Source organism: Podospora pseudopauciseta, chromosome 1 (assembly GCF_035222475.1).
Source record: "Podospora pseudopauciseta strain CBS 411.78 chromosome 1, whole genome shotgun sequence".
In the NCBI taxonomy this organism is placed as follows: Eukaryota; Fungi; Ascomycota; class Sordariomycetes; order Sordariales; family Podosporaceae; genus Podospora; species Podospora pseudopauciseta.
Genome location: NC_085892.1, coordinates 5,114,098 through 5,136,316, shown reverse-complemented (window position 1 = coordinate 5,136,316; position 22,219 = coordinate 5,114,098). Strand labels below are relative to the sequence as shown.

The 22,219-nt window shown below is 54.3% G+C and overlaps 6 protein-coding genes across 6 annotated transcripts; 4 read left to right on the top strand and 2 right to left on the bottom strand.

The window, feature by feature from the left end:
• Positions 1–83: 83 nt before the first annotated feature.
• PRB1 (proteinase B) lies at positions 84–2,515 on the top strand. Its single transcript, XM_062907882.1, has 2 exons — positions 84–842; positions 903–2,515. Exons 1-2 carry the CDS (start codon positions 471–473, stop codon positions 2,124–2,126), a joined length of 1,596 nt encoding a protein of 531 aa, XP_062771010.1. The 5' UTR covers positions 84–470; the 3' UTR covers positions 2,127–2,515.
• Positions 2,516–2,908: 393 nt separating this feature from the next.
• Positions 2,909–6,016, top strand: QC763_113000 (uncharacterized protein; the record flags this gene model as incomplete). Its single annotated transcript, XM_062907883.1, has 1 exon — positions 2,909–6,016. The coding sequence occupies one exon, from the start codon at positions 2,909–2,911 to the stop codon at positions 6,014–6,016; it is 3,108 nt and encodes a 1,035-aa protein (XP_062771009.1).
• Positions 6,017–6,133: 117 nt separating this feature from the next.
• On the bottom strand, positions 6,134–9,563 carry QC763_113010 (uncharacterized protein). Its single transcript, XM_062907884.1, has 5 exons — positions 7,715–9,563; positions 6,989–7,658; positions 6,812–6,966; positions 6,511–6,572; positions 6,134–6,448 (listed from the first exon to the last, which is right to left on the bottom strand). The coding sequence occupies exons 1-5, from the start codon at positions 8,567–8,569 to the stop codon at positions 6,343–6,345; spliced, it is 1,848 nt and encodes a 615-aa protein (XP_062771008.1). The 5' UTR covers positions 8,570–9,563; the 3' UTR covers positions 6,134–6,342.
• A 665-nt stretch (positions 9,564–10,228) lies between these two features.
• On the top strand, positions 10,229–13,733 carry EFR3 (plasma membrane localization protein; the record flags this gene model as incomplete). Its single annotated transcript, XM_062907885.1, has 2 exons — positions 10,229–10,505; positions 10,568–13,733. Exons 1-2 carry the CDS (start codon positions 10,291–10,293, stop codon positions 13,731–13,733), a joined length of 3,381 nt encoding a protein of 1,126 aa, XP_062771007.1. The 5' UTR covers positions 10,229–10,290.
• A 652-nt stretch (positions 13,734–14,385) lies between these two features.
• Positions 14,386–15,956, top strand: atp12 (ATP synthase mitochondrial F1 complex assembly factor 2; the record flags this gene model as incomplete). Its single annotated transcript, XM_062907886.1, has 2 exons — positions 14,386–14,803; positions 14,951–15,956. 2 exons carry the CDS (start codon positions 14,386–14,388, stop codon positions 15,760–15,762), a joined length of 1,230 nt encoding a protein of 409 aa, XP_062771006.1. The 3' UTR covers positions 15,763–15,956.
• A 345-nt stretch (positions 15,957–16,301) lies between these two features.
• QC763_113040 (uncharacterized protein) lies at positions 16,302–21,935 on the bottom strand (the record flags this gene model as incomplete). Its single annotated transcript, XM_062907887.1, is given in 2 exon segments — positions 16,302–18,711; positions 18,730–21,935. 2 exon segments carry the CDS (start codon positions 21,933–21,935, stop codon positions 16,302–16,304), a joined length of 5,616 nt encoding a protein of 1,871 aa, XP_062771005.1.
• Between the last annotated feature and the right edge of the window lie 284 nt (positions 21,936–22,219).

The following is a 22,219-nucleotide window of genomic DNA, read 5'->3' as shown; positions in this document are numbered from 1 at the left end:
CTGATAAGCCTGGTAAACAATGGCAGATGGCACGCTTATCGCACGCAAGGCCACTCAACAGCTGCATTTCGCCCCTGTAGGGGAGGGCAACGGTCATCCCATTGGCTGCTCCGCCTTTTACTAAGCCGCTTTCGGTTCAGGGTGGAGAGTCAACCCCCCCGGCTCTCGGGTCCTGCTGCACCGCTCCGCCTGAGTACTAACGAGCTGGGGGCTTCCCTGAGGCAACCGCAGGCGTTGGTCTTACGCAGCCGCCGCCCACGTCTTTATCAGGACGCAGCCTCCCCATCCATTCCATGCCGAGCTCGCTCCCTCTTCCTCTCTCTCACTCCTCCATCATCCATCTCCCATCACCGTCGCAACAGTCACCCAGCCCATCGACGAAGACATCGTAATTGGGTCTTCTTCCTTTTCCCCCATCTTTTCAAGTCGCAGGTTCATCGACTTTGTCACCCCCACAATTGCCCGCAATCATGAAGGGCTACGCCATTCTCTCGCTCGCGGCCGCTGCTGCCGCGGCGCCAAGTGCTTCGATTGAAACCATCCATGGCGAGGCTGCGCCCATTCTTTCCTCCGCCAACGCCGAGGTCATCCCAAATGCCTACATTGTCAAGTTCAAGAAGCACGTAACTGAGGAGAAGGTGTCGGATCACCACACTTGGATCCAGGAGCTCCACACCACTCGTGAGAACGAGCGGATAGACCTCAAGAAGCGTGGTCAGTTCCCTCTGGTTGACGATGTCTTCCACGGCTTGAAGCACACCTACAAGGTCGGCTCCGGGTTCCTTGGTTATGCTGGCCACTTCGATGAGGAGACCATCGAGAAGGTCCGGAGGCACCCTGATGTAAGCTTTCCCCCCATGCTCCAATTTCCTCTCGACAATCACTAACAGATTCGCAAACAGGTCGAGTACATCGAGCGTGACAGCATTGTCCACACCATGCGTGTGATTGAGGATGCCAAGTGCGACAGCGAGATTGAGAAGGCCGCCCCTTGGGGTCTGGCTCGTATCTCTCACCGTGATACTCTGGGCTTCTCCACCTTCAACAAGTACTTGTACGCCGCTGAGGGTGGTGAGGGTGTTGATGCCTACGTTATTGACACTGGCACCAACGTCGACCACGTCGATTTCGATGGCCGTGCCAAGTGGGGCAAGACCATCCCCTCCGGCGATGCCGATGTCGATGGCAATGGCCACGGCACTCACTGCTCCGGCACCATCGCCGGCAAGAAGTATGGTGTCGCCAAGAAGGCCAACGTCTATGCCGTCAAGGTCCTTCGCTCTAACGGCTCCGGCACCATGTCTGATGTCGTCGCCGGTGTGGAGTGGGCTGCCAAGTCTCACATCCAGGCCGTCAAGGAGGCCAAGGATGGCAAGCGCAAGGGCTTCAAGGGCTCCGTCGCCAACATGTCTCTTGGTGGTGGCAAGACCAAGACTCTCGATGACACTGTGAACGCCGCCGTCTCTGTCGGCATTCACTTCGCCGTCGCCGCCGGCAACGACAACGCTGATGCCTGCAACTACTCGCCAGCTGCTGCTGCCAAGGCCGTCACGGTCGGTGCCTCTGGCATTGATGACAGCCGTGCCTACTTCTCCAACTATGGCAAGTGCACTGATATCTTCGCCCCCGGTCTCAGCATTCTTTCCACCTGGATCGGCAGCAAATACGCCACCAACACCATCTCCGGCACTTCCATGGCCTCTCCCCATATCGCTGGTCTCTTGGCCTACTACCTTTCTCTTCAGCCCGCCACCGACTCTGAGTACTCTCTTGCTCCCATCACCCCCGAGAAGCTCAAGGACAACCTTCTCAAGATCGCCACTGAGGATGCCCTCACCGACATGCCCAAGGGCACCCCCAACCTCCTCGCCTGGAACGGTGCTGGTTGCAACAACTACACTGCCATCGTCGAGGCTGGCGGCTACAAGGTCAAGAAGACCAAGGGCATCAAGGCTGACTTTGATGTCTCCAAGCTTGAGGAGCTTATCGAGAACGAGTACGATGTCATCTCGGGCCAGGTCGTGAAGGGTGTCTCTTCCCTCTCCGAGAAGGCCCGCAAGTTCTCCAAGAAGATCCACGAGATGGTGGATGAGGAGCTCAAGGAGTTCCTTGAGGAGCTCGCTTAAGTATTGACGAGGGCGATCTTGTCTGTTTATCTGCTGCCAGCGTCGTAGCGAACAGCTGTTTCCGTATCATTTATTTGTTTCTGTTTTCTGGGTTGCAATGGTTCATGGGATGGGGGATGGTTTTCTGGTATAGGGTATGGGCAAGCATTTTGCGGCCGTCGGGAGTTTATCATGTACTGTACACGACACATAGGACCGCATTGATAAGTCGGGATGATTCGCATTTGAGGAGTAGTAATCATGCTCACCCGTTATGAGATTGCAATTCTTGAGCTTTTATTCAGATAATTATGGTGTTTCGTCTCATCTGCATCTGCCCCTTCTTGGTGACACTTGCCTTCCTATTTCTTATTTGTCTCTGTTCCCGCCTTCCCTTGGAGAGATGTGCGATCCGCTGACACCAACCTTGAGGCAGGTACATAGGTCCCTGTTCTCATGGTGCACCTTCCCGGCCATTAAGGAAACAGCCGAACAGGAAAGTACCATTCTCAGGAATGAGTTCCGACTGCAGGTGCCCGTCGACGACATCGTTGTTTCTGTGGTTGCCGGCTGCCCTGCTGTCTCGTCTGTTCCTTTTCTCCCACCATAGCACAACGCAACATCGTACGAAGACTTGTTGCCCATCTACAGCTTGTTCGTATGAAGCCACAGTCGCTCAAGTATCTCATCTTCCGCCAGACAGATATAGGATTCATTGCACAGTTTTAGTCTTGTTCAACCATTCTTCTTCCATCTTCACTCTCTTCCTCGCCTTCACGGGACGGCAGGCACCAGCATCTCCGATGCTGCGTCGACGTAGCCTCAAGTCCAGCTCGGATCTCAAACGCCGCAAGTCTACCTCTTCGACACGTGGGGTCCAACTAGAACACATTGATCCTGCATTGGCCCAGCGGGACGCCCAGATCGCTGCCTGTCAAGCCTACACCCGGGCACAAAACCGAGCGAACGCAGAGATGTCCCTCTTTCCCCCGACCCCCGAATCACTACCCATCCGCCAGGGATCCAAACGCAACAGCAAGGGCCGGGATGACATTGGCTCCTCTCAACTCAACCGTGAGGGTGAACAAGGCCTTCGCCGTCAGCAGAGTGTGCGTTTCGTGGGCCCATGTTCTGTGCAAGGGAAGAAATCGGCAGGCGCACTCGGGGCCGAGGCTGGAACCACCTTGAGAGACCACAATTCAGACTTCATTGCTATGCACGATGATTGTGGCGGCCACAGCGTCCAAAGCTACATTCTCGGAAACGACATTCAACTGCCGAGCCAGTCATCTCACCAACCACGCAGGGCACCACCTCCAGTTCCCGTGACCGTGATGGCAGCCGACTACCTGAACGTCATGGTAGCCGAGGAGGAAAGCTATACCCCTGAAGACGACAAAGCCTCGGCTCCATCATCATACCGCCGTCTTCGCAGGTCTAGATCGATGTTTAGCTCCGAGACTCAAAGTATCAGACGGGATCAAGACACTCCCACACCAGTCATGAATGGGAAGTCTCTCAACTCGCGGCCGTTGCCCGGGTCACAAACCCGCCGACTCTTTCACTCCGAGCCGAAGCAACCAAAGGTAGAAATGTCCGTTCCACAGCTGCGAGCCCCAAAGTCAATGAGCTTTCTTCGAAATCGGCACCTTCTTCGGTCTGGGTCTAGCAGCCGTCGTGATAACAGCACAAGGGTTGCATGTGTGATGGAAGCTTCTGATGTAGAGAATGAGTTGTCTGAGGCAGCTGAGCATGGCAACAATAACCCTCCCGGTCCCAAGTCGGCAGTACTGTTTGGGTCAAGGAGTCGAAGGGGCGGATCAGGGATGCGCAAGTCGCTTCGCAGCAGCAGCTCAGAGTCACCGCCACCAGAGAACGCGCCGCCTGCTCTGGTCGAGAAGCCAGACGGCCTCAAACACAAAGCTAGGAAGGTTTCCAAATCTTTCAGGACCAAGCTCAAGAGTTTTTTCAGTCTATCCAGGTCCGAGGAAGAACCGTCGTCTATTCCGAGCCAGCACATCGAAGCCCAAAAAACACACGTGATTGAGAGCTTCGGAAACGCTATAACCCATACGTTGAACACTGAAGATGATGTCCAGAACGACTATGACTGGAGACCGATTCACAACGTCCCGTCCAAGATTCCTTCCCTCCAAAATGTACCGCCAAATCTTCATCACTCCAACAAGGGCAGCCTGGAAAGTCTCAGGAGCGAAAGTCAGAGAGACCGCCAGGTCTCGGAAGAGTCTGCTCTGACAAGCTGGGTACACTCTGGCCCCAGTACACTGACAAGTCAACAACAGCAGCAGTGGAAGGAGTGGGAGAGGCAGCGCCTTTCCGTTATCAAGGAGAATGGCATGCACGCCCCTTCCTCTTCTGTCAGAAGAAAGGCGTTGGATGCTCGCCTATTCGAACAGCCGACAAACGGCAGCACTATCAGTGCCATACCTGACACAGTGACTGTCGACAGCCAACGCGTCTACTCAGCTTTGGTGAAACGAATGAAAACTCTCAATGAGCAAGTCACACAAGCAGTCGAACAGCAACCTAGGGCAGCTTGGGATTTTCGGGAGACTGCACCAGTTATTCCCGTCATGGATTCAGAGTCAACACCAGTAGTATCACAGCTTGGGGGAAACAAGGAGAGCACAAACACCCCGGATGATTTACCTGACACTCCCACCCGTGTCTCACGAAAAACCAATCCTGGCGACAGACAGAGGCTTGGTATCCAAGGAATCGCCGGCTCTCACCGTGGGTATGTCGACAAAGCTAGGAGAGAAGCCATGGGAATCTGCGCCGCCTTCCACGTTGGGAGATCAATCCTTGGTTCCACAGACAGCGATGGGTCTGTGACGGGAATTCCTGAGCCATCGGGAAAAGACGGATTGCCATTGTTTGCACCGACAACATATCATGAGGACTCGACAGCAGAGGGAAGTGGTTCCAAGGGAGATTTGGGGCCTTTGGGAAGCCCCAACTCTCATTTATTCAGAACAGGCAGTCCTTACCGCCAAGCTCTTCAGCGGACTATGCAGGAAGATCAGAGGGCTTGGAATCGACCAGTTCCTGTCTACATCTCTAACAGTCTGGAGTCAGACGACTGCACGCAGATACGTGCTCCACAGGAGAAGGGCCGACGATCGGGAACCGACTCGGGTTCCGAGAAGGATGAGGATTATACGGAGAGCATATACTCAACAGACGAGGCGGAAACAGTCCCGGCCCATGCGACCTTGGGTGGCTGCACTAGCGATCAAGATTCAAAGGTTGTGGGTGGTCATCTACCACAGCCCCCAGTCACGTACCAACCCGCCGGCTATCGAGAGAGCTCATCGGTCAGCTCGGTGGACTGGAAGACGTGGTTATCAGCCAACATAGCCAAACTCGAATCATCGCCCACCCCTATCAAGCCTGCAGAGGTTGAGTTTGCCTTGCCAACCATGCCCAAGAACTTTTCTCGGGGGCATATTCGGGAGGCCGCCCAACTTTACAATGATGATGACGCCGACTATTTTGAGCTTCCTACGCGAAAGCCAACGCTTCCTACGACGCCACTTGCGCCTGTGGAGCCAAACATTTTGAAACTGTTTCCTACTCAGAGGTCTGTCAAGCGAACTACACCACCGTCAGCCATGGGTAGGACGCTTCAGGAAAATGACAGCCCCGGTGGCCCCCCCCCCATCCCTGCTCGGAGTGCATTGCGGCCTTCTCCGTTGAAGATTTCACGTCCCGGCACAGGAAGGTCAACGACTGCGCCATCGATTAGTTCGAGCCCGGGCTTGACAGCAGCAGTACAGAAGCAGTTTGGGCCTGTGTCGGGGTATAATGGACGAGGGCTTAGTCACCGCCCGAGTGGGAAGTTGAGAGAATGGACGCCAAGTAGTGCCGGGACTCGGGCATTTATATGAAGAGGGATGCATCAACGATTGGAGAGGGTTAATCACGTATTGTTTAGCAGCTTCTGAAGGCTGTCGGCGGGAGTGGGACAGGGACGGATCAATGACTGAGACCACGGCATTTTTGGTCGAGTATATTACGGGTGAAAACAGCGCGTCTAGTGATACAATGAAACTGGCTGTGTAGGTAGAGTTGGGATTTTTTCTATTGGTGAAGGGGGATTATTACCACAACACAGTAGGCTGATAGAGAGATTATACGGTTGGAATTGTATCATAACCATTACCAAGAGCACTTCACGCGTCTTGAGACATGAGATGTAGGTATGTGACTATCGTTAAACGCGGCAGAGACGGTCTCCAACTTGTTTCCAGCGCTCGTTGCCTACGCAGGGGGTGCACCAGAAGACGTCGGTGGGATCGACGGTGCGCTTGATGCGTTTGCTAGGTATGTTGTGTCAGTATTTGTGGGTACTTTGGGGAGGGGTTATTAAAAAAATCCTTACAGTCGGTCGTAGTTTTTTCCCCAGAGTCTTTGCTGCCAGCCTTTTTCTTCGATTGGGCTTGCCTGTTTTTTTTTTTTTTTTTTTTGGTGTCAGTGTGTTTTGGTTGTGATTACCCCTGAATGCCAAGAACAAGCCCCCTGAAGTATGTTTTTTTCGCTCGGCAAGAAGTGACCCTTTTTTTTTTCTTTATTCTTTTTTTTATTTTTTTTTCAACTCACCATCCCCTCACTCCGAAAGTAAAAGCTAATCTAATGGTTGGGTGGGGGAGTCGAATATGTAGAAGAAGATTATGATGACGAACCTCGTTCATGTACGCACCCGTATCCGGGGCGAGCTGTTTGATGATTTCGTCTTTTCCCAGCACTCGTGCATAGGCCTCGGATTTTGCGGTTTCGTTGAGGGGGGGGAAGGACTCGCCGAAGACTACCCTTGTCAGCGCAATGCCACCGATGATTGCTGAGATGGAAGGAAAACGCACCAACGTGGAGATAGCTCGTCCTCCAGGAGGGGAGAAGGCTGGTTTTGAACCGGTTCGGGTGGGTGTGCACGCCTGGTCCGGAGACCAAATGTGCGGCGATGATGCTGCTCGCCGGCTGGGGGCCTCGGGAGAGGGAGGAGTATGTTTCCGAGAGGGCGGTTAGGTTGCGCGTTAGGGCGGGCGCGTCGAGGAGGCGTCCGCCGGGGAGGATGTTTGTGCCGGCGGGGGTTGTGTCGTGGTGGGCGGCGAAGTAGGCGAGGAAGGAAGGGTAGGAGGTGGGGATTGTGAGGGTGGTGAAGTTGTTGGCGGAGAGGGGGAAGGTGGTGTTGATGTGGGATAGGACGGGGTCCCAGAGGGAGAGTATGTCTTGGGGGAAGGAGGAGGGGGAGGATTGGAGGACGACGCAGGACATGAAGAATCCGCCTATGCCGTTGGTGATGTTGGGGAAGAGAGGGAAGGGGGTGGAGGGGGGGAGGAGGAAGGCGTAGCCTGAGAGGCCGGAGGTGGATAAAGAGGGGAATTGTGAGGTTATATAAGCTTGGAGGGGGAAGATGATGGAAGAGGTGTTGGGGAGGGGGGTGATGATGAGGATGTTGAGGTGGGAGAGCCTGGGGGTGGGGTGGGTTTTGAGGGTGAAGAGGGTAGGGATTGCAAAGGTTGAGCCGCCGCCCTGGAGGGGGGGAATGGGTCAGCTGAGGTGGGTTAAGGGGGGAAAGGGGGGCTTACGCCGAGGATGGCCCAGAAAATGTCTTGGTTTTGGCAAGAGTTGGCGGTGATGACTTCACCTAATGGGGTCACGGCTTCGATTTCGACAACGTGGTCTGCTGCCATGCCGTAGTAGGGAGAGAGTAAGGAGTGCCCACCGCCGGTGAGGTAACCACCGAGGGCAACTGTTTTGCCACCGCCGCCAACAATGGTTTGGTTCATCTTGTCAAGGCGGGTGTAGATATCCCACATTTGGCTGCCACTGCCTGCTGTCAGGTATGTCCCCGGGAGAGTGGTCTTGCACCTCTTAGGACGGAATCCTTCCCCATGGTATTTCCAGTCTTTCAGGCTATGAACCCAAATCGAAAGCGAATTAGGGGCACTGGAGCGGCCGATAAAATCATGACCTGTGTTCTTGACCACGAGACGAATGTTGTGTTTCTTTGCAAACCGAACGCCTAGTTGGACATGCCGGGCCGTGGTCGCGTTGATAACGAAGAGAGGATATCCCTGACCGCTGCATGGATAACCCGGATAAGGAAGACAGGTATCATTGCTCCAGTTGTTCCAGTAGGTTGAGACGGGGTTGGTATGGTGGTAGTCGAGTTTTGACCAGTCGGCAAGGAGGTTGGGACATTCTCCGGCGTCGTAGGTCGGCTGTCCGGGATGGCAGACAGCTCCTGGAGGAGGAGGCTGTAGCAGTCGTCCGGCGAGTGACTCATTGAGACGCTTCCAAGAAGCTGGCGATGGCCAGTCTGGCGTGCCGGGGATGGCCTTGCACTGTTGTTTGTGGGAGCTGGAGGCCGAAGTCAATAAAGGGGAACATGATAGAAGGCAAGCAGTGAGGCCCGGAAGCCAGCCTCGGGAGAATATCATGGCGAATGTGCTGCAGAATCTGAGATGAGAGATGGGAGCATACAGTCTGGGTTGTTGATTTCTCTGAGGCAGTCAGGTCAACTTGATTTATATCTGTCCCCTCCGACCGCGAACGGGCGATGCTATGCTGGGGTGTGAATCCAAGTAGATCCAAAGTCCCCAAGAGAAAAACGACGCGTAAGGAGGGAAATCCTATCCAACACCGACATTATGCCTCCATCCCTGTATTTTTCTACAGCCTCGAGGTACACGATGCTTGTGCACAGAATGGGCAGCGAGCCCTTAACAACCCTAACTACACCTCATGTACCACAGAGAAGATGTCCATCGTATTCCTCGCGACAACATCCCGTTGGTCGACATCCGGAGACAATGTGGGGCCATCCATGCTTGGCTCCGTTGCCCGTAAGGCTGAACGGTGCGGGACAGGCCCCCACTACGGGGACTAGAAGCCGTAGAAGGAAGTTCTTCGGCGTACTGAGGGACACCGACACCAACAAGTTCAATGGATAAGGTAGAATCAGCAATTATTGCGAAAAGGCTGTTGTTATTTGCATCCTGCCCAGGTGGTTACAACTCTACACTGCTGAGGACTGACACCAAGTCTGTGGACTTTCACAGAGGACGAGGACAAGCAAGAGTGAAACTCGAAGCTCAACAGAGCGACTGTCGCACTGAGACATGAGTGATGGACAGCACGTGATGGGATGCCACACGCGCCCAAGATTCGAGACCATCTTGGCTGGCGCTATGTCACTTGTCGTGCTTGTCAGGGTGGCTAGCGGCATATGATGAGCACCATCCGTCATGCAGCTGTGGCATGAGTCGGCGTGGGGAGTGCCATTGGAGGCCCAGCATTGGACACATGCCACCAGGCGGGTGATTGCAAACAACAGTGAATAGCTGCAATATCGTCAACAACAGAATCTCCACCGAAGGAGAGTGCAAATTGGGGCGCAGTCGTTGGCATTGTGGTATTCTTCCAGCAAGCGGCATTTCGGAGGTTCTAAGAACGCAAAATCTCCGTCTGAGCATCACACAGCCGGGTGCTGATAACAAACGAACAGAAGAGCGCATTCTCCAAATTGGCTCGTCCCAATCAGCCACATCATCATTATTCGGCTATCGTGATCGCCATCATCCACCCTCAGTTCCAGTTCATCAACAAGCACTCCAGGGTAAAACTCAGCAAGGTTATTTATACGCAGTAGACTTTCTTTGTTCTCTTGTCGAGGCTGTTGGCCGCGTCCGTCTGACAGGGGCTGTCCCGGCTCGTCGGTTGACGGTTCGGTTGGGCTGCTGGGAAATTTTAGGTACCCCTTGGCCCAATCTCTTAGTGGAGTGACCTTTGACGCCCTCTGACTGCATGGTTGGACACGTTGATTCCCAGGCGCACAGGCACCCCCTTCCACTCTCTCTGTCAGCTCCCCCGACCCCCATCCTGCCTGCCTCCTCAGGTAAAATTGCGCCCATGACATTTGGCAGCTGGAAACAAACACGCGTCCTTCACTGGACTTGACTGTGCAAGCTGCATTGATCAGTTCAGGACCGCTGGGATCAAGTTTTGCTGTCGCGTCGCCCGAAACGAACCGAACCGAACTTGCCAGACCCCTCGGACACGGAAACTCGATACTTCGTCATAAGTAATCCCACGATAGCCTCCTGCACCCGCACCCGCACTCGAGAGACGGCAGGCATCTCTCGACGCCTTCTCACCCAACATGAATACCATCCAGCAAAAGTGTCGGCCGAAGCATCAGGTCCTCGTCTTGAAGTGCTACCCGCGAACAGCCAAGGGAGCTGTTGACGTCAAGCCCAACTCGAGCGAGCTCAGTTACCTGCTATTCTATGCCCAATCACGGCGCTCCAAGATCCAGAAAGTTGGCAGCTTTCTGGAGAAGAAAACAGCCAGCGACGTATACCGGCTGAGGATAGGGTGGGTTTCGGACAACACTGTCGCTCGAAAACACGGGTTGGAAGCTAACAAGATGCTTACAGAAATGTCCAAGTGACGCTCGGCATCCTCACGGCCTTGATCGAAAAGACGCCCAAGGATCTTCCCCTGTTTGCGTCATGCGTTCTCAACATCCTCGACCAAATCCTCAAGTCCAATGATATCACCATGGTCGAGTCGTCCCTCCCCACGTTTGAGGCATTTTGCGAGCATCACGACCCAACTTCGCTGCTGGGTGACCAGGCCTATCTCCGCCAATATCTGTCTATAGTTCAGCGATATGCCTCCTTGGCCTCAACCCGTGCGATCCCCGGCAAGCTCGAGCCTAGTAAGCCATTGGCACTGCGGTGGAGGAACTCGGGTCTGGAAGCCATCAAGAGCGTTGCCTCGTCCGAGGCCCTGTCCTCGGTCACTACTCAGCAATACAGCGTGGCTATTCCCATGGTATTGGAGAATCTCTGGACGGACAATGAAGACTTTTTGGATATTCTGCACCAGCGAGCAGAAATGGACGACAAGATAGGAGGCTCGCCACTGCTAAGGAGGCGGACGAGTATCGCTACAGTGCAAACAGCCGGGACAGATGGGGAGCCAAACCCTATTGCGCTTGCCGGGACGGCTGTCGACGCGGACAAGCTGGCAGAGGAGGATATTGGTGTTCTGGCCATGCAATGCCTCAAGGAGATCTTTGTGGCCCCAAACCGGCCCCAGATCCATGCAGCAACTCTGGCTGTGTTGAAATTTATCGAGGAGCGAGTGAGCCAACGCGAGCCGGTGGTGAGGACCGATATGCACGGAAAGGACAGCGGGTGGGCCATCAAGATCTTCTTGCTGGCTGCTCGCTGGACGCCGGTGGCCGATCGATTCACCATCCTGATAACAGCAATGGACATACTCGCTTCATATCCGCTGACCGATGAAACCCTGGAGCAGCATATCGTGATGGCGGCCATCATCGGCGCACTTCTGCGGTCTGACATCAACCTGATCGGCCTTAGTGTTATGGATATTCTGCTTCAGTTCATTGCTCACATTCGACGGCTCGTTCAAATGCCAGGGGACCCAAACAGCATGAGAAGCGAGCCTCTCAAGCCCGGCATGCCAGACCCGCGTTCGCCAGCGACTCTCGAGTTTGCCGAGAAGCTTGATCGAGCGGCCGCCGAGCGCAAGAACCTGCTTCTTCGACTGCAAGAGTGCATAGGAGACTTGGCCACGCACGTTTACTACGCGGACCAGATCTCTGATATGATCGCTGCAATTCTTGCCAAACTCAAGCCTGCGAGGTCGAATAGTATTTCTGGATCTCCACAGGGCGAGAAGGCGGACGGAACCCCTGGGTCATCGGCGAACACGCTTGCCGACGAGCAGCACATCGACTCTCTCTTCGCTCTTACCGTTGCAAAGATAGCAGCTCTGAGAGCCATCAAGTCTATTCTGCTGGTGGCAAATCCGAGGAGCAAGATGAGTGGCAATGTCGGGCTTTCCAGAAACCACGTGCCTGTTTCCACATGGGATGGCACTCAATGGCTGCTGAGGGATCCGGATGGACTCGTGCGCAAGGCATATGCCGATGCTTTGGTGACCTGGCTTGACCGAGAGACCACCAGCGCCGATGGGAAGGTCCGCGATGAGACGGCGAGATCGGCCGTGAAGAACAGGGATGCTCAGGCGGCATCGCTTGCGAGGAGGGCCGTCTCGAGCGCTTCTGCTCGGGAGAAGCCGGTCAAGACGCCACGGTCACAATTCCTGCAGCTCATCCATCTTGCCATATATGACAATGCTGTCCAGTATGTCGACTACGAGACTGACATGGTTTTGCTTCATGTTCTGCTCGCCAAGTTGGTCATCCGACTCGGCATCAATTCTGTCAGATATGGTCTGCCCATGATCTTCCGGCTCCAGGAGGATATCCAAGATGCCGAGACGCCGATTCAAAAGGTTCGCATCGGCAGCTTGGTCCATGGCTATCTGTGGATCTTGACCGAGAAGTTCGAGTTCGACGGCGTGCCTGTTGGGAGAGCTATCCACAACGAGATTGTGCGCCGCCGCAGCAAGAACTTCTGGGTGGAAGGCGTCAACGTTCCGGTTCCTGTGATGGAGCTGGTGGGGACACCTGGTATGGCCCGGCCGCAGCCAAGGTTACCGCTCAAGGAGATCGAATCCGAAGCGCTGCTTCCCTTTGATGAGCGTGACGCATTGGTTGATGCGGTGTGCGCTGGCTATCAGACGTTGACTACCTCGCCGCCTACGAGCCCGGCCGCTAGCCCCGGCAGGAGCTTTACTCACCCCATGCTGAGTGTTAACCTGAACGCGATCCCAACCATCGAGACGGAGAACAGGGTTCCAGACCATGTTCGCGAGCAAATGCATAACGAGTGGAGCCGTGATATTGTCTTGGCAGCTGTTCAGAATACTAGCAAATCCGCCTCTCTCGCCGGGTCGCGAACCACTGGCACCCGTAATGGAACTGGCGGAGGCCTTGCAATCAACGGCAACGGTCTTCGTCCAGACCGCATGTCTCCTCACGGCAGCAAGACGAACCTCCGTCCTTCCACATCGCCTGCGGGTCTACGAAAGTCGAGCTTGCGTAGTGGCCACTCGCCAGCCCGGACCAACACAACTGACGGTAAGGAGCAGGTGACCTCGGTAGAGCAGCTCAAGCTTGTCTTGTCTGGCCATCTTCAGCCACCATCTACCTCGCATGGCGCAGGGTTCCAGCCGCAGCATGACGATTCAAGCAGCGACAGCCTTGTCAGTTATGATCTGACACCGAGCGAGCTTTCGTTCAACCCTCCTGTTGCTGGCGAGATGGAGACAGTGCCGGAGGGAGCTGGTCTGGAGCTGGACAAGGTTCCCACCTACCACGAGCGCAAGTCTTCTCTTCCAGGGGGGCCTCTCAGCTCTCACCCGACGCACGAGGAGAATGAGGATCAAGACGGGAGAGTACCTCCGGTACCGAAGATTCCGGAGGGTGTGCCGGGAGTTCGGGTATATAAAACATCGGCTCATGATTTTGCGACTCTACCGAGGCCATCAACGTCGAAGCGGAGCCTCAAGAGCCGAAGTGGCGGTCAGGATCGGTCGCTCTCATCATCTTGGATGTCGGCCGAGGATAAGCTGCCGGTGATGGATCTCCAGGCGTTATTGAAAGGGATTGACAGTCATGGTGGAGACCAGCATTTGGGGGGCATCACGAAGCCTCCTTACTAGAGCACAGAGTTTCAACACAGCTTCTGGGGGGGTGATGGAGGGGGCTTGAAAGCAGCAACAGCATCTACATTCTTTTCTGTTTTCCCAAAAAAGGACCGGCTTGGAAACATGAGAACATGTATTGGGCGGGGTGGAGGCAACTCTTTGTTTATTAATGGTGGTGAGGTGATAGTTGATTGTTTACTGAATTTCAAGGGGGTTAATGGCCTTGAGAGGGGAGTCTAAGTTTGTTTAGTTTCTGGTGACGAACGTTATTCTAGTACATTGGTCAGCCTTTTCAGTGGTACATAGATTCATCTTTTTGTCATGATTATTTAGGAAGAGAAAAGATGGTGTATTGCAGCTGGGTGTGGGCAATGTTAGCTCGTATTAAAAATACAATATCAGTCGTAGAACTGTTTTAAATCATAAGATAATTGTTTCCTACCGTCAAAAGTGATGTCATCTCCAACGTTGACTCGACGGCCCCTCTTTGGCGGGGACAACGACTGATTAATCGATAAGATAGCTAATCCCTGTTGACTTACCAAGCTTGCGACGACCGCCAAGACTTTGAGAGCATCCAGACCCTCCAAATTGTTTTCCTGAGCTGCGCAGATCGACGAGCTTCTTCCACCGTGGGGTCCTGACCTTGCGTCTTTTGATATTGCGCATGCATCCCCTCTCCCGACAGCTCCTTTCCTCCTCCGGCAGCCACCCACCACCCCTTTTCTCCGACCGGTTCGCCAACATGGTGCCAGCAATGAGACTCTGCCTCACCCTGCCCCTCCGCGCGGCGGGGAGGAGGAGGACGGCGGCCTTCACGTCGACGAGGACGATTCACAACAACCCCCCGAAACCGGCCAAAGTAGTACCCGTGTACGGCACCGGTCCTCCCCCCGAACCTCCCACCCCGGCGGCAGAGTACGCGGTAGAGGAGCGCCTCGCGAGGAGGAAAAGACAGGCCGAGATGCTCAGACAGGCAAAAGACATTCGCAAGAAAAACGGCAACAACAGCAAACCTGCCGACCTGAACGCGCCGGTGTTGAAAAGGAGGTTTTGGAAGGATGTCTCCATCAAGGAGGTTATTGGTACGTACATTCCCCCGCCCCCTTTTCGTCCCCCCACCTTTTGCTTTCCTTCTTTCTTTCTTTCTTTCTTTCTTTCTTTCTTTCTTTCTTTCTTGTGTGTGTGTGTTTGTGTGTATGTTTGTACTGATGATGTGTGGTATGGTGTAGGAGCCTACCAGATCCACCTCGACTCCCGCCCCCTCCGGCACCCAACTACAAAATCGATCATCCGCATCCCCTTGTCCAAACCCCAGCTCGCCCACGCGCTGGCGGTGGAGTGGGACCAGTTACTGTCTGCGCAGGAGGCGACGAAGCAGCATCTTATCCCACTTACGTCTTTGGTCTGCAGGGCGGTTGACATTGGGGCTGAGGACGCTGCGCATCCTGGTGGTCCTGGTCCGATAAGGGAGTCTATTGTCACCGGTATGATGCGGTATCTCGACACGGACAGCTTGTTGTGCTGGGCGCCGCCTGCTGATAGCACCGACCCCCACGCGCCGAGCAGTTACCTCAATGATGAGGGGAAGAGCTTGAGGGATCTGCAAGAGGAGGCGGCGGGGGGTGTGGTGGGTTGGTTGACGAGTAAGGTCTGGCCGGGGGTGAATATCGTGCCGGTGTTGGAGGATAGCGGGAGCATACTGCCCAGGAAACAAGAGCCGGGGGTGAGGGAGGTGGTGCAGGGGTGGGTGTTTGGGTTGAGTTGCTGGGAGCTTGCGGGCATCGAGAGGGCGACACTTGGGGGGAAGAGCTTGCTTACGGCCGCGAGGTTGGTTTGTGAGTGGAGCGAGGAGAGGCAAGACCTGACCCAGGGGGAGGAGAGAAAGTTTGGGGTGGAGGAGGCGGCGAGGGTGGTGAGCGTGGAGGTTGAGTGGCAGACCCGGAGGTGGGGAGAGGTGGAGGATACACATGATGTAGAGAAGGAAGATTTGAGGAGGCAGCTGGGGAGTGTTATCTTGCTTGTTGGGGGGACTGGGAGGTAGAGGGTTAGAAGTGTAAGATGGTGTTGTGTAAGATACGAGGGGTAGATGGTCAGCGAGGCACCCTCCCGCAGTAGCAAAACTAAGTTGACCCATATTACATATTGTGAACCATGCCTTGAAAGCAAATCAACAGGTCTTTGAATACCTTTAAAGGCCTCTTGACTATCTTTCAATGCCTATCAATTCTCTTAAAAGGTCATGAACTATCTTCACAAACCTATTTGCTATCTTTAAAGGCCTATTAATCATCCTTCGAGGTATGGTTCACATCATGATATGGGTTAACCTACTCTCTATGCCAATTATTTGTTGCGAGGGTGAGTGAGTACACAAAAGTTACAGTCCCTTGCAACAAATCTTGCTTCTTTATACTGCACAGTATTCATTCAAGAAGAAATTATATATATCCGCTCATAAAGAACACGCCCCGCCAGTTCCAGTACACTTCCACCTGCCCAGGATAACAAACACTCCCCCCCCCCCAAAACCAAAACTCCAAAAGAAAAACAAACCATCAAACATCATCGCTTTACCTCCGCTCAAGCCACCCCCCCGCTCCTCATCCTCTGCTTCAACATCTCCCTCAAATGCCCATTCAACTCCTTTGTACTAACCCTCAACAGCTTCCTCTTGACCACCTCCTCCTCGTTCTCCTCCCTCTCAAGCTCATCCAAATCCACATCCCTATAAACCTGCCCCGTCACCGCCGCCGCCAAACTCTTCACATCCCTCGCATTCGCCCACCCGGCCGTCTTCCCCAGCTGATGCAAATACCTCAACACCTTCTCCCTCTCCTCCTCCCCAGGATCAAACTCATCCCGTAGCTCAATATCCTCCTTGAGCAACAAATTCTCCAAATGCTGCTTCGCCTTGGAAGCCGTCATGGTGGGAAAGTTGATTTCTGTGGCAAACCTCCCCCTCAGTCCCGCGTTGACCCTCATGAGGTTATCCATATCCTTGTCGTAACCCGCCAGAACAATAATCATTTTGCGGAGGTACCGTGGCTTGGTCATGCAATCGACTAGTTCTCCAATTGCCTCCTCTTCGTAAGAAGCATGCCCCGCGGCGCGGTTGGCCCCCCCGAGACGGTAGGCTTCGTCGATGAAGAGGACTTTTCCGAGGGCTTTTTCAAACAGGCTGATCACTTTGGGCGAGGTGTGGCCCATGTATTGGCCTATGAGGTTGCTGACAGAGCATTCAATCACTTCGTTGGTGGACAAGAAGCCCATGTCGTAAAAGATTTGGCCGATGATGCGTGCGGTGTGGGTTTTGCCGGTGCCGGGGGGTCCTTTGAAGATGAAGGTGAAGGGGACGATTTCGCGCGGGTCTTTGCCACGGCGGCGCATGTTTGCTGCCAGGCGTTGATAGCCTTCGAATTTGGAAATGATGGACTCGAAGCCGATGAGCGAGGAGAAGAGGGATTTACACTTCGAGGAGGCAGTGGCGCCGCGGTTCCAGTCTGGGTCAAAATCCTCGCGAGTGAGGACGATGCTGGCTTCCGAGTGAGTGAGAATGTCGGCATTGTGTGTGAGTTTGTCGGTTGTTTCCGTTGGTGGAGGTGACTCGAGCTCTTCTTCCTCGGGCTGAGTGCTATCTGTTGGAGGTTCGGCTGCCTTGGTTTTGACGGCAGTCGGCAGGTCGACCTGGGCTTGGACTAGTTGTTCTCCAGCCACAGCTTCTTCGATGTCGATCCGAGTGACGGGGGGCAGCTCGACTGGCTTTTCCGTGCATTGTTTCTCTACACCTTCGGCTTCCGCTTCCGCCTTCGCCTTGGTCCTGGCGCGATATCGAGTCTTGGCTTGGTTCAGCAGGTTGTCAACATCACCACCATTGCCAAAGTTAGGACGGTCCCTCGCTCTCCGTATAACTTCAGCTGCCACTTCCATGGCTCCCTCATCAGCCGTGATCTCCTCCTTGGCCATTTTCAACCGTAGAATCTCATGCAGCGTCTTGTCATCGTAGCTCTGGAACCGGAAGGCCTCCTCCAGGGGAAATCGTCGCCGCAAGCCAGGGTTGCACTTTTGGAACATCTCCTCCATCATGTCAGGATAACCGAGAAGCAAAACACATCGATCTTCGCCTGGCTGGTTGTGAATCTTGGAGATCATGACATCGATACAGCTAAGACGGAACTCATCCGACTCGTGCGTCGTGCCCGGACGACCACCGTGATAGAACATGTGTGCATCGTCGATGATAAGCACCTTTCCAATCGTTGAGTCGAGTATATGGGCGGTCTTGACCTCGGATTCACCGATGTACTGCCCAATGAAATCCGCTGGTGTCTTGAATACCACCTCTTTCGTGGACAAAAGCCCAATCTCGGCCAGAATTTGGCCGTAAAGCTTGGCTACGGTGGTCTTGCCAGTACCGGGAGGACCCAAAAAGACTTGGTTCAAGGAGGTCTTGAGCGGTTCCTTGCCGAGGACTTCGCGACGATAATTGGCTTTGGCCCTGTCGAGCAGCTCGCCAATCGCTTTCTTGACGCTCTCGAGGCCGGCCATTTTTTCGAGCTCTTTCCAAGCCTTGCTCATGTCCCGAATATCCTCGGGCTCCGGTCCGATGATGTCTTCCTTGGTGAGAAGTCGGGTGTTGGGCTTTGGCGCTGGACCCTGCGACAGAAACGAGAGGTCCACTTCATCACTCTCATCACTCTCATCAGTGGAAGCGCTCTTTTCATCTTCGGCCTTGGTCTCGCCCTCGGTTGATTTCTTGTCTGACTGGCCGTCGGTGTCGGCCTTCGTGTCTTGCTCGGTGAGTTGTCGTGCCTTGGCTTCATCCTCGGCCGTAGTCTCGCCGTCAGTTGCCCCCTCTTCTCTGGCTGGCTTCTCGTCCTGGCTAGTCTTGATGTCCTTGGTAGAAGACACGGCATCCTTAGTAGACTCAATGTCCCTGCTAGGCTCGACTTCCTTCTCGGGCTCCTCGTCTTTGCTGGCATCCTCGTCTTTGCTGGCATCCTCGTCTTTGCTGGCATCCTCGTTCTTGCTGGCATCCTCGTCTTTGTTGGGCTCCTCGTCTTTCTCGAGTCCCCCATCTTTCTTGTCCCCATCCTTCTCAAGCTCCAAATTCTTCTCATCAAGATTAGGCTTGGTCTTGCCTTCGGCAGAGCTTGGGTCCGCCTCCTGAACCTCGGCTCTCTCGTCCTTCGAATCATTATCCGTCGACATCTCGGACTTCTCCGACGGCTCCTTCGGAACAGAAGTTTTGTCGTCCGCTGAAACGGGCATTGGGAGCTTCTTGTACTTCAACAACTTAATCAAACGAGCGGTGATCTCTTGGTCCCTGCAGTTCTTGTACTCGACCAGGCTAGACAACATCTCCTCGCCCTCCTCGATTGCCTTCTTAAGCAACTCGATCTTAGCGGCAATCTCAACGTCTTCTGGGGTCAGCACGCGTTGTTTCTCCTTGGGATCTTCTTGGTCGACTTTGGCATCCTTTTCAACGTCTTCTGGTTCGGAATTTGCAGCTTCCTGCTTGGGTGTAGCCTCTTCTTCTGCAGATTTGACTTCTTCTTTCTCCGGATCAACCTTTTCCTTCGCGGATTCGACGCCTTCCTTCTCAGGCTCGACATCTTCTCCTGTGGGTTTGACACCTCCTTGGTTGGTGTCGGCGCCTTCGTCCTCGACTTTCACAGCTTCAGACTCAGGTTTGACACCTCCCTGATCGGGCTTGATGTCTTCTTCCACAGGCTTGACATCTTCCACAGGTTTGACGCCTTCTTCCACAATCTTAAGACCTTCTCCCTCAACCTCCACAGCTTCGGTCTCAGGTTCGACAGCCTTTTCCACGGCCTCGGCCTGGGCAGGCTCTTCAGTCTTGAGAACTTCTGTAGGCTGAGCAACCGCTTCGGTCTTGACGGCTTCTTCAGGCTTCTCGACATCCCTGGGCTCGGTGACTGATGACTCGCTCGAGGAGAGCGCCTTCTCTTTCAAGTGCTCTCGCTCTTGCTTCTTTTCTTTCAACTGTTGGGTCGTGACCTCTAGCTCTTCTGTCAACCACTCCTTAGTTGCCTGCAGAGACTGATTCTCCTTGAGCAGCTCTCTCAGGTTAGCACGCTTCTTTTCCAGCGCCGCCTCCCACTGTTCGGCTCGCTTGTCCTCGGCAGCCTTCCACGCCGCGTGCTCCAGGTCAAGCCTTGCCGCCTGTCGGTCCAGTATCTTCTCCCAAGCCAGCACGAGATCATAGGCGTTGGCGAAACCACCAGACTCTCGGTTCCGAGCAACCCGTTTGGCCACAATACGAGGATACGGCCCGGTCTCCCCCCCTTCGATGGTGAATCCATTGTGTCGGACCATCTGGAGAAAGATCAGACGCAGTTGTTCGTCATCGTAATCCTTAATCGTCAACCGTCGAGGAAACTGCCATCTCCCGCTCGGTCGCGAAGCCAAAAGCTTGTTCATCGCCGTCTCGGTACCAGCAATGACAACCACCAGCCGAAGACGCTCGGCATGACGGTCCAGTGTGTACATGAGGTCTGCCCTGAGGGAACCCGTCATCCCCTCGATGGAGTCGATAAAGACAAAGACCTTGGAGTTCTCGCCGTAGTTGTTTAGCACCAGGTGGAAACCTTCAATATCCTTGTCCGCCTGAAAGTCAAATCCGGACCGCTTCTCATTGTGCGGGCTGTTGACAGAAGACCATGCGGCGCATTCCTTGAGCAAAGTCCTGTAGATAGTCGCCAGCGTCTTCTTGCCCGTTCCCGGATTGCCGATCAGCGCAAGATTGAACTCTTGTCTTCGAAGCATCCCTCTTCTGCTCTTTGCCGCGTCAATGGTAGACTTGACGGCAAGAAATTCTGACTTGACTTGTTCAAGACCAACCATGGCCATGAGCTGGTCAATCGCTAAGCTCTTCTCGCCCAGTTCCTTTTTGCGGCGCTCCCATTCCTTTTCAGGGGCCAACAGTTCGACGCCGTCAGACTCCTTAGCCACCCATCTCCGACCGAGGGCGGGAAGAATGGGCATACCCGGCCGGCTGGCGCTCGGCTTTGGTTTTCCGTTGGCATCCAAGGGTATCTCTTCTGTTTCGGTGGGGTCGGCTCTGACACCTTTGAAAGGGTCGTGTGGAGGATTGGGCAAAGGTAACGGAGCGGGCGCCGGCACTGGTGGGGGTTCTTGCTTGACTTCTTCTGGGGTTTCCTCCTTGACCTCCTCCTTAGCCTCCTCCTTGGCTTCCTCTGGCTTGTTCTCATCTGTCGTTTCTTCCTTGGCCTCGCCCTCTTTGGTCTCTCCTTCCTTGGCCTTATCCTTAATGTCGCTCTTCTTCGCCTCCCCCTCCTTCTCCTTAGTCCCTTCCTCCTTGATTTCACTATCAGTCTCTTTGGGATCATCATCAGTGGACTCCGCCTTAGCTTCCTCCTTTGGGCTTTCATCCTTCTGGGGTTCGTCCTTCTTTTCTATGCCCTCCGGAGTTACATCTTCCTTGCCATCCTCTTTGCCATCTTCCACGGGGGATTCCTGCTCTTTCTTCTCTGTCGTGGTGTCTAGAGAAGCGTCCTTAGGAGGGTCTTCCTTGGAAGACTCCCTGGCACCTTCTGCGTCATCGTCCTTCGCCCGGGATTCTTCTGGGGGGGATTTCTCCTTCTCAGGAGGCGCTGCTTGAACCGCCTGATCCTTGGCAGTAATTTCTTCTGCCTTTGCGGGAACGTCGTGGTCCTTGATGGCAACGGTTTCATCCTTGGCTGTGCTGGTTTGGGCTTCCCTGGTCTCCTGGGCTTGGGAGGTGCCAGATTGGCTTTCACTGGCTTCCTCGGGTTTTGGATTCTCTGGATCGGTAGATATGGAGGTACTTGGTGGGTCTGTGTTTGATTTTGGTGGTGTTTGATTGTTTCTGATCTTCTCGAGATCCTCCAGAAACTTGACACCACCCAGTCTCTCGATTTCATTCGCAAAGGTCGCAATCAGTTTGGCGGCCTTGATAACAGATTCTGGGTCTGATATGTCCAACAGTGGCCTGCTTGTGGGTGGGTTAATGGTTTGAGTGGCGTTATCGGTGTCCGGCGATGGGGAAACTTCCACCACGGCGACCTTGCTGATGGTCCGCTTCTTGTCGTCGGACGAATCCGTGTCTGCTTCGATGGGTGTTGACATGAATGATCCATCGTACTCAGATTCTGAGGATTCGGGGTGGTTGGGGTTGGTGGAGGAGGGGTTGTCGTCCATGATTGGGGCCATGTTTGAATTTATGTGCGGGGGTTATCGGGGCCGGAAAGCTACGGTAGGAAATGAAGCCAAAACCTTGAGTGAGTGGTTGCGATGAAGATATCAATGAAATAAGATGGAAAACAGAGATGAAGTTGAAAAGAGGGATCTGCTCGTGACTAGGCAGATTTCCAGGCTGCAGCGGTGAGACTTACGCCAGCTGCAGCTGCTGCGCAGACGACGGGATGAGGCTCTGGATCAACAAAATTGCAAGCTGTGCACCAATAGCGCGGGTGCCTCAACGGCCAACAAAAACT